Source organism: Macrotis lagotis, chromosome 1 (assembly GCF_037893015.1).
Source record: "Macrotis lagotis isolate mMagLag1 chromosome 1, bilby.v1.9.chrom.fasta, whole genome shotgun sequence".
NCBI classification, from domain to species: domain Eukaryota; kingdom Metazoa; phylum Chordata; class Mammalia; order Peramelemorphia; family Peramelidae; genus Macrotis; species Macrotis lagotis.
The window spans coordinates 480,683,787-480,697,400 of NC_133658.1; the positions used below are offsets into that span (position 1 = coordinate 480,683,787).

Consider the following 13,614-nt stretch of genomic DNA (forward strand, 5'->3'; position numbering starts at 1 on the left):
ATGTTCCATATAGACAACTCTAAAGTTATCTACATTGCCTGATAAATATTAGTTGTTTAGTAAACACTAACTTAATGAATCAGAAATGAGAAGCAAATGATTTTAAATGTTGTATAGTTCTCCAAGATTAGCTTTTTTTTTCTTTTTTAGGTTTTTAGCAAGGCAGTGGGGGTTAAGTGGCTTACCCATGGCCACACAGCTAGGTAATTATTAAGTGTCTGGGGCTGGATTTGAACTTAGGTACTCCTGACTTCAGGGCTGGTGCTCTATCCACTGTGTCACCTAGCCGCCCTTCAAGATTAGCTTTATCAGAAAAATTTATTGTTTTTATTAGGCTGTTTTTATAGTTTTTCTTACTTTGCTTTTGATAATCAGATTTGGTGGAAATAAGAAACCTTTTACTTAAAAGGTTTAAAAACAAAATAGATCAACATTTGCATTCATTTCTTTTACAAACATTTGAAGCCTAGTGTTATACTTTAGGACAGGCATTCTTAAGCTGAGATCAGTAAACATTTTTATTTTAATATTTTGTTAGCTATTTCAATATAATTTTTTTCATAATCTTCTATATTTTATTATATATTTTATAAAACCTTACTGCATAAGATTTACCAACATGCCAAAAGGGTCCACAACTTAAAAAAAAAAAGATTAACAACCTCTGTTTTAGAACTGCTAATGTTTGAGAGAGCTGATAATTATTTTTTTAATCATGTATGCAATATAGGTATCACTTGCTGCCCAGACATTTTCCTTTTCTGCCATTTGCTTAGATTCCTAGGGAGGAAGCACAGCTGGTAGGGACCTACCTTTGCTGACTGCTCTTTAGAGTCCCCTGTTTGTCTGCCAGGTTTGGAAAAATGAAAAATAATTTCCTCCTATGAATAGATGGTAGATGTGCACTATGTATCAGAATGAGATATTTGCTACCATACATTGAAATATTCCCTTCCTCTACCAGGTGACAGTTGAAAGTCAGTAATAGATTTCATTTGATGGAACTGTATTTTTATTTATCTTTTCTGTTTCTTGTCTGTTCATTGCTCCCCCTAACTCCTCTCCTCTATTGAGCACTCTTCTTTCCTGGTCCTAACGATTTATTTCTTTTGAAGTAATTATTTGGATATTTTGTGAATTTCTTTTTAAAAAATGAATATGCCAAATTACTTTTATTGGAATAATTATCTACTGAGGTGCTGTTATATATATATATATATATATTTTTTTTTTTTTTAATTCTTGTTTCTTATTTGTATTTTGGTTTCTATTTCAGAAAGTGAACAAATGGAAAGAAACCTTCACCCTACATCTATGATGCTTACAAGTACTGTTAATCTCCTACAAACTCTGTGTCTTTCTGCTGGAATTCATGCAGAAATCATGCAAAACGAAGCCACAAGGACTTTGTGTGGTCTACTTCGAATGTTAGTGGAAAGTGGGACAATAGACAAAACATGTACGTCATAGGTCATATGTTAAAAGAAAAATGTTCTTGGATGATACCATTTTTTGATATACCTTTTTGTCCTTTATTTTTGTTGTTATATCTGTGTTTCATCTTTTTAACATTTTAGAAGAAACTAGTACTTTAAACTTCAGATGTTCTGTATAGACAGCTCTAAAGAGATAGGCACTAATTTTAACAGAGAAACATTTTTAATGTTTTTAAAAAAAGAATGAGTAATGAGGAAATCTAAAATCTTTATTATCTTTTAATATCATTGTACATAGATATTTACTATATTGACTATGGTTTATATTTGTAGTCAGTGCACACTATATTCCAGGTACTGTCTAAGCTCCAAAAATGCAAAGAATGGCATAAGACAGTCATTCTCTCAAGTTGTTTACAGTCTATTGGGAAAGACTTACAAAAGGAAGCAGGGGGCCCAGGAAATGGCAGGATGGAAAAGAAAAGGAAAAGCACCTGATTTGAGGGTATTTTGGAGAAGTCCAAAGGAATGTGTCCTGTTGGGAATAGAAGAGATGGATGACCTGGGCACCCTCCTTCAAAAGAGGACTGGGAGGAGTTGGCCAACCTCTAATCAATAACTGCCAATGAGTTTTAGTCACTATACTAGCTACTATACTTTTTTGAATTGAAAAGATATGTATTAAGGGGTAGAAGTGGTGGCAGGAATATAGTCTTGAAGGGAAAGTTCTTTATAATCTTGGAATAGATGAAAATATAGAAATAATAGTATAAAAGATATGTAAAATGTTGGGGAAACAGTCAGTTGGGATTTTACCTTTGTATATCAGTGAGGACAAAACTTCAAGAGGCTCTGCCTTAAAAGGAGAAGAGAATTAAATATTTTGATAAAGATGGGGAAGTTTCAGAAAATGGATTCTATTGTTTCAGGAATCACGGATTGATGCACTTTGAAACTGTTGTTTGGGAGATGGAAATTATTCTTGAGGATATTGTAGAAAAGGGTTGCAAAAGGTCAGTCTTAAAGAGGGGAGGGGAGGTGAAAAGGTTAGGCAGAGTAATTGGGCATTTAATATGATGAGCCTTGAAGGCTTGTGTGGTGTTTGATTACTAATGAGATATTAGAGAATTTTTGAGGAAAAAACACCTGACGATTCATGTGTAATGATAGATACACATTTAGTGGAAGAAATAAGAGTGAACTTGATAAAAAAAAAGTTTTAATAGTCCAAATGATTAAAAGTTTGAACTTGAATGACAGGGCAAGTGAAAGGTGGAAGAAATGACAAGGTTTAGCAAGTTAGTAAACACCAGAGAGATATTATTGAAGATCATCATCTTTATCACTTGGGGGATATGGACGAAATAGAGAATTCAGTTTATTGAATTCTTAGTTATTTTCCTTATCTATCTTATTTATACCCTTTGATTTAGAATAATAATTCAGTATTTTAGACTTTGGTCTTCATTTTCATTTGAAAGGTATATAAAGAAGATTGTATATAAATTATCATAATTTAAGTTAATGTTGTCTGTATAAATTTGGTAACACCTCTTAACTCTTCCAGGCTCCAGTCACTTCCTCTCTAAAATGAGAGGATTGGGATAGATTTTTAATCAAGCCCCTTTTCCATTTCTAAATTCTATGATTTTATGGTGTTTGAAGATGTTGGGCTGGATACCCAACTGAACTGCTGAGGAGTTTTGTTGATCATAGTTGACCAAATCACAATGTTACTGTTAGTAGGTATAATGTTCTACTGGATCTTTTGCTCACTTTAGTCAGCATCATTAAAGTATTTCTACACTTTTTCTGAAGTTAGGCCACTTATGATTTCTTACAGAACCATAATACTTCATCACATTTACGTACCATAGCTTGTTTTGCCATGGGCATCCCCTCAATTTCCAATTATTTGCCCCTACCAAAAGAGCTGCTATAAATATTTTTTATATGTGTGGGTTCTTTCCCCTTTTTTATGATCTCATTGGGTTCTAAACCTAGTAGTGGCATTTCTGGGTCAAAGGTATGTCTGGTTTTATTGCCCTTCGGGCATGGTTCCAGATTGTTCTCCAGAGTGGTTGGATCAATTTGCAACTCTACTAACTCTATTAACAGTGCATTAGTGTCTCATTTTTGTCATGTTTTCTCCAACATTAACTTGGAATACTGTGAGAATTAACCTCAATTTCTAGACACATATATATATTATATATATTTAATATATATATATATATATATATATATATACACACACACACACACATGCAGCTATGTATGTGAAATATAAGTTATTCTAATTATTTTTAATGTATTAGTTGGTATTGACTTAAACATTCTGTGTAATAGAGTAAAATTAGGGATGGGAGACCAATCTTCTGTTTAGATATTAAGAAGATGATGACTGCAGACTCTTTTTAGTGTTTATGAAAATAAGCACAAATAACTCCATTAGTTAAAAAATCATCTTGTTTGTGATATTAAATGAATTAAAAAGTACTGTCAAGCAGCTCATCATAAAGTTACGATGTTTAGTTCAGAAACTTTTCCCATTATTTTAGATTATTTTGAATTAATGAGACTATTGTTTTTGCATGTTCTTTATTTCCTCTGAATCTAAAAGAAAGAAAGAGAAAGCTATTAGCTCCTTATTTTAATTTGAGAACTTAGTAGGGAGAGCACTGACATTTTTTTCCTCTTTCAGCTTCTTTACCAAATAAATTGGTCTATAAAGAGCAGCACAGAAGTTGGTGTACACTTGGCTTTATTCGAAGTATAGCACTTATGCCTCAAATGTGTAGCACTCTTAGCACATCTCATTGGATTACATTACTGATGAAAATTGTGGAAGGACATGAATCATTTACAGCAGCTTCACTTCAGAGACAGGTGATTGACTTGACAGATATATACTTATCCGTTGATGCAAGAAATATTTTTCAAGTTGAATGAAAATAAACATAGTAAATTTAAAACCTTTTTTCAGGGATTTGTAAATCCTTCTGATGCATTGAACTTTTTTTTAATAGTTCTTAAATTGATCACTATGGTAATAAGTAGCAGAGTCATCTAAAAATGGAAGCAATATTAAACAAGTTTTTAGAAAATATGCTTTCTGGTAATTGACTACTTGCAAAATCAGTGAATTTCTCTGTTTCAGTCTCTTTGTCAGAAAAGTGATAACCTCCAATACTTTTTATGACTTTTCTTAGAACTATGAAATTTATGATAGGTCCTTAGAAGATTTTTTTAAACAAACATTTTTATTATGTGATTTATTTTTGTTGTTTAGTTGCCTTTGATTATTTTGATAACTTTCATATATATGTGTGTATATATAATGTATGTTTATATCTATATCTTCAAAGAGTCATCAGTGTAGTCTTTTTAGACATATTTCCCCTTATAAATTTGTCAGTCCTGTGATAGCAGGAGACTTCTTTACATATAGTGAATGCTGAATAAACATGTTTTAATTGAGCATTTAGTAATTTAACAAACATATGTTAAATGCCCCCATATGCAGGTCACCCTATAAAGACAAAAATGAAGTGGTTCCTGCCCTCAAGAACCTTACCATGTAGTAGGTAAATGAAGTATGCACACAGATAAATTACCAAAAAGATAATAGAATAAGAGTACTAAAGACTGAGGAATCAGAAAAGAATTCATTCACGTAAGATGTGGCATACAGATGAGATGTGGCTAGGCGATAGGGTATATATAAAAGGAAGTTAGATAAAAGAAATCTTGAAAACTGACATTTCAGTGTGATTCTGTAAGTCTTTAAAAATCTACAAAACTGAAAAGTTTACATTTTATAGAAGGAATATTTTATATTTGTATTTATAGAGAAGCAATATTTATAGAACCTTTCAGGAATCAATAAAAAATTTTGACTAGAAGGTGATTTGAGCTACTTAATTTTGAAGCTGTTAGAAGCTTAGGGGGAGAGAATGAAAGAATGCAATTTATGAAGGTATAGAAATATAATTAATTAGCAAACATTATTAGTAAAACCTTCCTAGAAGCTTATATTTTTCTTGAGGAGACAACTCATATAAATCAATATGTAAAAGAGTAGAAATTGAAAAGTTACCTGAACTATGACATTTGTAGTTGAAAGGACCAAGGGACAGAGGTGCTTGAAATGCTTCTCAAAGGAAACCACCGATTTTGAAAGTTGGAATTTTTTTTTTAGTTTTTTTTTTTTGCAAGGCAAATGGGGTTAAGTGGCTTGCCCAAGGCCACACAGCTAGGTAACTATTAAGTGTCTGAGACCAGATTTGAACCCAGGTACTCCTGAGTCCAAGGCTGGTGCTTTATCCACTATGCCACCTAGCCGCCCCTGAAAGTTGCAATTTGACAGGTAGAGTTCCATGTACAAGAAAATGCAAGTAGACTAACATAACTAGATTAGAATCAGTGGAGGAAAACAGAATGTGGGATGTTTTGGAAGATAAAAAGGGACCAGAAAATGAAGATGCAAAATAAAGGACTTTATATTTTATCCTGGAGGTAGGGAGGAGGGAGCCTTTGGAATTCATTGAGATGTTATTATCATCATACCCATGTGCTAGGAAAATCACTGTGGCAGCTAAATGGGGAATGAATTAGGGAGGGGATACAATTGTGGTAAGAAGATCAATTAGTGGCTACTTCAGTAATCCAAATTTGAGTGATGAAGGGCCTGAAGTAGGTTGGTATTTATGGGAGAGAATGTGATGTATGTTAGAGATGTTGCAGGATAAAGAAACTTGGGAACAGATAGCTTTGTGGGTCTGATGAGAAGCAAGAGTCGAGGGTCATATAAAAGTTTTGAATGTGGATAGCTAGAAGGATAGTGGTTACCTTTGCAGTAATAAGGAAATTTTATAAGAGGGGAGGTTTTGGGGAGAAAGATGATGAGTTCTTTTCAGAGTGATCAAGGTCTGAACTAGGGGCAGTGGTTATGTGAATGAATTGATTTGACAGATGTAGAGGTAGAATTGTCAAGATTTGACAACTGATATGAAGGAAATGGGAGAAGGGATATGAAGGTTATGAAGATGTGAAGGATAAGGGAGAAGGAATAGTCAGATCTGACTTAGATTGTGAATTTAGATGGCTAGAATGACTTGCATTCCAGAAAATAACACATTTTAGTATTAGTAGATTTTGAGATAAAGATAATGAATTCCATTTTGGGCATATAGTTTGATTTCTTAGGGGATGCTCAGGTAGACAGATGTCTAGCAGTAATATGATACTATGCGGATTCACTTTAGGTGAAAGATTAGAAATGGATATATCTGCTTGTATTCTAAATGAGTTTTTAAAAAAAGAGCATAAGAAGAGGATTTAGGATAGAACCTGGCAGACTAACTATGATTTAATGGGTAGGAGGTAGTTGATCCCACAAAGGAGACTAAGAAGAAACAGACTGTTGGGAAGAGGATTAGAAGAGAACAGCATCATGGAAGCTAAGGAAAGATCAAATAACTAAGAATGGGGGGGTGGCTTAACAATAATAGAAGTTGCAGAAAGTTAAGAGTAATGAGGATTAAGAAAAAGCTATTGGATTAAGTTATGAAGAACCATATGTAATTTTGGAGAAAGGTTTTTCCCCCCCAGTGGAATAATTGGGTTTGTAGTCAGATGGTAAGGGGTTGAGGGAGAGATTAAATGTAAATAAGTATAGATGAATAGTGATGATGTTTGTCTTTTATTCTCAAAAAAGACCAAAACATCAGGGAGATGATGCCATATCAAACACATGAATTGAATTTGAATGAGGGGGTGCCATGCTAAGTCATCAACTGCACTTTCCTCCTCCTCCTGAACCATCTGAATTCAGTGGCCAGACATGGATCAGGATGACTGGAGATAACCCTGGATCGGAGACAATCAGGACTAAGTGACCTGCCCAGGGTCACACAGCTAGTGTCAAATGTGGAGGCCAGTTTTGAAATCAGGTCCTCTGTACTTCAGGGCTTGTGCTCTATCCACTGTACCACCTTGTTGCTCAGATGTATAGTATTGGAAAATGAAAAATATATAGAATAGTATCTCAAGATAATGATGTGATCAAGTGAAAAACTTTTTTTCCCCAAGAATTGAGGAGAGATTCTGGGCATGTTTGCAGATAGAAAAGCATAGGAGAGAAGATATGAAATTAAAGAAGAAGAAGGAATGAATGAATGAATGAATGAATGAATGAAAATAATTGGGAATCAGGTTCCTAGGGGAGTCCTGCTCAAGGGCCCAAATTGGGGCTTGACCTTGGCAAAGAGAAAGGCTTATTTCTGGAAAGAATGAGGGACAGTATGGAAGAATTATGAGTTGTGGACTAAGAGAGAAAAATTGAGAAGTAGTCTCAATTTTTCTTAATAAAATGGATGGTATGGTCTCCTTAGAGATAGAAAGGAAAGGGTAGAGTTATACTTCTGAGGAGAATAGAAAAGTTTTAGAGAGTAATTTAGAAATTCACTTAGGCAAGAGTAAAAAAGATTATTTTGAAACAGTAGAGAATTTAATTGAAATTAGAAAACATACATTTGTAGAAGGCAAAATAAGCACAAGCTACTTCTAGCAATGGTCAACAGTGCTTGAGAGTTAAAGGGTTTTAATTTAATTTAAAAAAATTAAAAATTAAAATATATATATTTTTTTAACAAAAATATGTGTACATTTTTGTGAGAGATGGGTACTCAGAACCTGGCAAAATATAAGCAGATGATTATTTAAATTGGATATATTTTAGTTGAACTGGATAACTGGAGGATCAAGACTGAAGGGAAGAAGTTGAGGTGAAGCAGGGATGAAGGTTTGGTACAAAGGGATGAAGGGAGTGATTTAGAGGATTTAGAAGCAATGAAGCAAGGGGAAAGAAAGTTTAATAAGATAGGATTATAAAGGAATTCCAGAGTTTAAGACAATGTAAATAGTATAGTTGTACTTTATCAGGAGGTCTAAGATGTGACATTGATCTTGGATGGGTGGAATAAGATGGCATGAAGGTGAACAAAGTTAAGGACCCTGAATTAAAATGTCAAACTATTTAAGAAGTATGAAAATATAATTTTGAAATCCATGAATATAAAAGCTAGACTTGGGGTAGAGAGAGGCAGGGCTTAAACCAAGTACTGAACTACCTGAAGAAGGGAGATTTACCTATAGACTGGTAGATGACTATAACAATAACTGAGAGATCTAGATGGATAGAGTAAACCATAAAGCATAAGAGTTGCTGATAGGTGGTCTTTATGTGATAATGAAGAACAAGAGTATGCCTTTATCTTTTCCTGGAAAAGTATACCAGGAACCATCAGCAGCCAGTAGTAGCTTCTGGAAAGAAGCAAATTTCTTAGGGCTAAAAAGATAGAGGACCAGATTTAAGGAAAAGGAGAGTTTAATAAGAACAGAAGGTCATAGAGGCATAGGTCTAGAACTGGAAGGGACCTTACAGGCCAACTTTCTTATTTTTACACATGAGGAAACTGAAGTACAAGGGCTTGTCTTGTCCAATGTTCCAGAGGTACAGTACAGTTTTAGAGAGTAATTTAGAAATTCACTTAGGCAAGAGTAAAAAAGATTATTTTGAAACAGTAGAGAACCTAATTGAAATTAGAAAACATACATGTGTAGAAGGCAAAATCAGCACAAGCTACTTCCTCCAGCAATGGTCAGCAGTGTTTGAGGTGGACTAGGATATCTATTTCAGAATGATAGAGTTGAGATGGATAAGATTGAGAATATGTTGACGTATAGCAGGAGGAAGGGATTACCAGCTAAATCACAATGTAAAGGGGAGAAGAAGATGAGAGTACTTCAATTATAGGTAAAGAAAAAATTGAATGTAATACAGTGAGTACAAAAATGATTGATCATAATATACTTTCTTTAGATCTTAGCAGTGCATTTATTGCAAGCAGTGCTTCCATCCTGGGACAAAACAGAAAGATCAAGGGATATGAAGTTTCTTGTGGAAAAACTTTTTGGTTTCTTGGGCAGCCTACTTAGTACATGCTCTTCAGATATACCACTACTCAGAGGTAAAGTAGCTTTTTACACTATTTGATTAATTAGGTGAATTATAAATTCACTTTTGAACTTTTACCTTATTTTTTATTTCAGAATCAACTCTGAGAAGGAGGAAGGCCAGACCCCAGGCATCTTTGACTGCAACCCATAGTAGTACTTTGGCAGAGGAGATAGTGGCCCTGCTAAGGACTCTACATTCACTGAGCCAGTGGAATGGACTCATAAACAAGTACATCAACTCTCAACTAAACTCCATCACCCACATCTTTGCAGGAAAACAGTCGGAAGGGGTAGTTTCCACGTTTTAAAATAAGCTCATTTTTTTCTTTCTAGAATACCTTTAATTTAAAAAGTTACGTTTTAAAATGTATAACTGACTCAGGCATTTTAATTTAATTGGATTAACTTGTATTTTAGAAAGTAATTGCTTTTTTTTTATTAAAACAGCTTTATTATTAACTATTTTTCTAAAACAGATAAAAATTTTGATTTTCTACTTACGGTTTATTTGTATTTGTTTTACATTAGGCTGTGTTAGAAGATTACTTCCCAGATTCTGAGAATCCTGAAGTTGGTGGCCTAATGGCAGTGTTGGCTGTAATTGGTGGAATAGATAGTCGCTTGAGACTGGGTGGCCAAGTGCTACATGATGAATTTGGAGAAGGCACAGTGACATGCATCACTCCTAAAGGCAAAATCACTGTCCAGTTCTGTGAAATGCGAACATGTAGAGTCTGTCCTTTGAGTCAGTTGAAACCGGTAAGGGAGCTTTTTTAGATTTTCACTGAATAAATGTAGAGAAATTACAGCATAAAAATGTGGTCTAATGTTAGGAATTACAATTCGGGATTCACATTTGGAAAGGAAGTTCAGAGACCATCTGCTCTCACTCATATTTGATGAAGAATGTCTTTCAGTTATGTACATGAAAATGGTATTCTATCTTAGGAAATCTTCCCCATGTTTGAATAGCTAGTTTAGGGACTTAGATTAAATTCTGTGTCTGCTCTATAATTTACACTCATTGTTCCTAGTATCATCCTCTGGGGCCAAGTTGAATTTGTTTAATCTCACTTACGCCTGTCAAGCTTTGAAGTATTTGAAGTGGTAATCCTGAGACTTTATTGCCTTGGTTGTCCTCCTAGATGTTTAAATCTCATAATTTTGAAATATGACATCCAGACTACAATCTGTGCTCTAGCTTGTGGTGTGACCAGGGAAGACTATAACAGAACTATCACTCTCTGTTCCTTTATGGTATATATGTGTCTTAAGGCAGTTTAAAGTCATATTAATTTGTTTGGCGTTTTTACATCACATTGTTTACTCATAGCAAATTTGTATTCTACTATGACTGTCACATCTTTTTTGGATGTGACCATTTAAACAGTTTTGAATCTCTCTAACTATACAATTATCTAGCCTAGAGGTGTCAAACTTGAGTCTTGCTAAGCTCTGGAATATAGATAGCTCAAACCAGATTATAATATAATTGGAAAATATTTAAGAAAACAAATGAAAATAAAGCAGAACCTAGATAGTGTTTCTTTTAGTTTTCTAAAGTTAATTTACAGCCAGTAGAAATCCCTTTCTATTTGAGATGGATAATACTGGTCTAACTTGACTTTTTTTTTTTAGCCTGTCTGTAAGAATCATATTAAGATTTCAACAGGGGGCAGCTTGGTGGCACAGTGGCTAGAGCACCTGCCCTGGAGTCAGGAGGACTTGAGTTCAAATCCAGTCTCAGAAACTTAATAATTACTTAACAATGTGACCTGGGGCAAATCAACCATCCCCATTGTTTTGCCAAAAAAAAAAAAAAAAGGATTTCATCCTATTTCATCAAAACTTTGAAGATAAAATTTACCTAGATTTTAGACAGTGTTTTCTTGTTTGATTAGTCTTCTAACTCCTGTCTATAAAGGAAAATGAGATTAATCTTTCATGAGTTAGTCTTGGTGAAACTATTTTTTTTTTGTTAGTCCTGCTTCCTTTAAGGTTCATTAACCATTTCTTTACTGTATTAATATAGAATCTCTCTCCTTGCTGCCCTAGTCCCCATGCCCCTAGGAATTGAAGTCAGACTTACTAGCTTATAGTTAGCAGACTTTGCTCCTTTTGGTTCTGCTGTTAACTTTAACTTTGTGTCTATGGGGTAAGTAAATCATTTCACTTCTTTGTGCCTTAATATCCATATCTAAAGAAATGGAGCTAATAATTTTCTTGCAGGAAAAAAATACATTATATTTATATCTGCACAGTTCAACTGTAAAGTTTTTTATAGTATTATAGTATAATATAGCATGACATATATGTTATGTAGTAAATTAAACTTTGATTAAATTAATGGATTTATTGATTTAAATAATCAACTAATTAAAGTTGATTTGTTCTCATGTAATAGTCATCCTTAATTAAGTTCTGTAACAGAGCACAGGCATAGGATAGTAGAAAAAGTACTAATTTTGGTGTTACTAGACCAAGGTTCAAATCCTATTTCTGACAGTTATTGCCTATATTACCTTAGACAGGTCACATTAACATCTCTAGCACCTCTTACCTCATCTTTTAAAGAAGGGTTGAACCCTAGGTGTCTTCAAAGTGCCTTTCTGCTCTACATTTATGATTCTATATAAGATTTAAGGACCATAAATAGAATGCAGTGTGAATGAAGTTTTGTAAGTTGTGAATACAATTCTATTTTTGTTTTATCTTTCACAGTTTTGAAGATTAATGTCTTTATTTTCAGCTCCCAGTTGTGGCATTTAATGTGAACAATTTGCCATTCACGGAATCTATGCTGTCTGTCTGGGCTCAGTTGGTCAACTTGGCAGGAAGTAAATTAGAAAAACACAGAATTAAGAAATCTACTAACCAAGGCCTCACAGGTTAGTATATTTTCTCCTTAATTCAGATCTCCTCAAATCAAATGCTGAATGAACAACTTTAGTTCTGAATATTCTGGCAGTATGACCTAATTCAAGGAAAGGATGATATGTATAAGAAGATATTTTGGAAGCAAAGATGAAGGGTGTTTAAAAAAAAACACCAAACTAGGTCTTGTCATTATGACTAGTAACCATTTTCAATTAATTATTAGGTTTATGACTCTGTGATTTGTTACAATGAATTTTTAGGCCAGTAAACCATATCATGGATGCTTTAGGCTAACAGTAGCTTTAGGCTAATAGTCTTGGCACAGGATAGCAAAGGGCAAATAGTTTTTATTCTCCTTAAGCATCTGTAGTTAAAACTTGAACTGTTATTTATATTATTCAGGCTTTAAAAGGCACATTCTTGTCTGTATCTCCTTCCCTATAATTGCTATTGGGCAGAAATCCCCTTACAACTGGATTTTTAACTATAGGCTCATGGTTGCTTTGTCTTTAGGTTTCTGAATTAAATAAGAAAATAACTGAATCTTAAATTAGGATCAAGTCCTGAGATTTGGGGGGAGGAGGTAAAATGAACCAAACATATTTTTAACTTTCACAGATCAGTATGTAAAGAATCAAATAAATTGCATAAATTTACATCATGGCATAAAATATAAGGAACTTACTGAACTTGGAGTCAGGGAGATGAGTTGAAATTCTACCACAGATCTCCAATCCTTATTCATTGTGTAACCCTGAGCAAGTTTCTAAACTTTGGTTTCTTTTAGTTTCCCCTTTTTAAAAATGAACAGAATGGACTTGTCAGACATTTCAGCTCTTAGGTATTCTTGTGATTGATGATTTCTCCAGAATTTACTCTTAATTGAAAATAGTCCCTCCTGATAGAGATGGACTTTAATTTTTTTTTTGACAAGACAGGGGGATTAAGTGACTAATCCAAGATCACACAGCAGGACAGTTATTAAATGTCTAAGGCTGGATTTGAACACAGGTCCTCCTGACTCCAGGGCTGGTGCTGTATCTACTGTACCCCTCTAGCTGCCCCTGAGATGGACTTTGATTCAAATAAAATCCAGAATAATAGATTGATGAGTTTAAAGAAATGAAGTACTTACAAATATAAAACAATTAATAGGTGACATACATTAATTTTATCTTTTTTTAGAGGAATTGTTTTTTCATTATGTTTAATGGTAAAATGATTAAAAGAGTTTCACTTAAAATATTTTTTTGCCCATTTTTAATGCTGAATTGAAGAA

General features: G+C 33.8%; 1 protein-coding gene across 6 annotated transcripts in view; it reads left to right on the plus strand.

The window, feature by feature from the left end:
* HERC2 (HECT and RLD domain containing E3 ubiquitin protein ligase 2) overlaps positions 1-13,614 on the plus strand; it is a 227,545-nt gene that overhangs the window by 125,610 nt on the left and 88,321 nt on the right. For all 6 annotated transcript variants that reach the window (XM_074213716.1, XM_074213717.1, XM_074213718.1 and 3 more), the window contains 6 exons: positions 1,277-1,459; positions 4,141-4,325; positions 9,322-9,469; positions 9,552-9,748; positions 9,987-10,217; positions 12,208-12,346. In XM_074213716.1, coding sequence (XP_074069817.1) covers positions 1,277-1,459; positions 4,141-4,325; positions 9,322-9,469; positions 9,552-9,748; positions 9,987-10,217; positions 12,208-12,346 — 1,083 coding nt within the window. The remainder of the gene's footprint in view (positions 1-1,276; positions 1,460-4,140; positions 4,326-9,321; positions 9,470-9,551; positions 9,749-9,986; positions 10,218-12,207; positions 12,347-13,614) is intronic.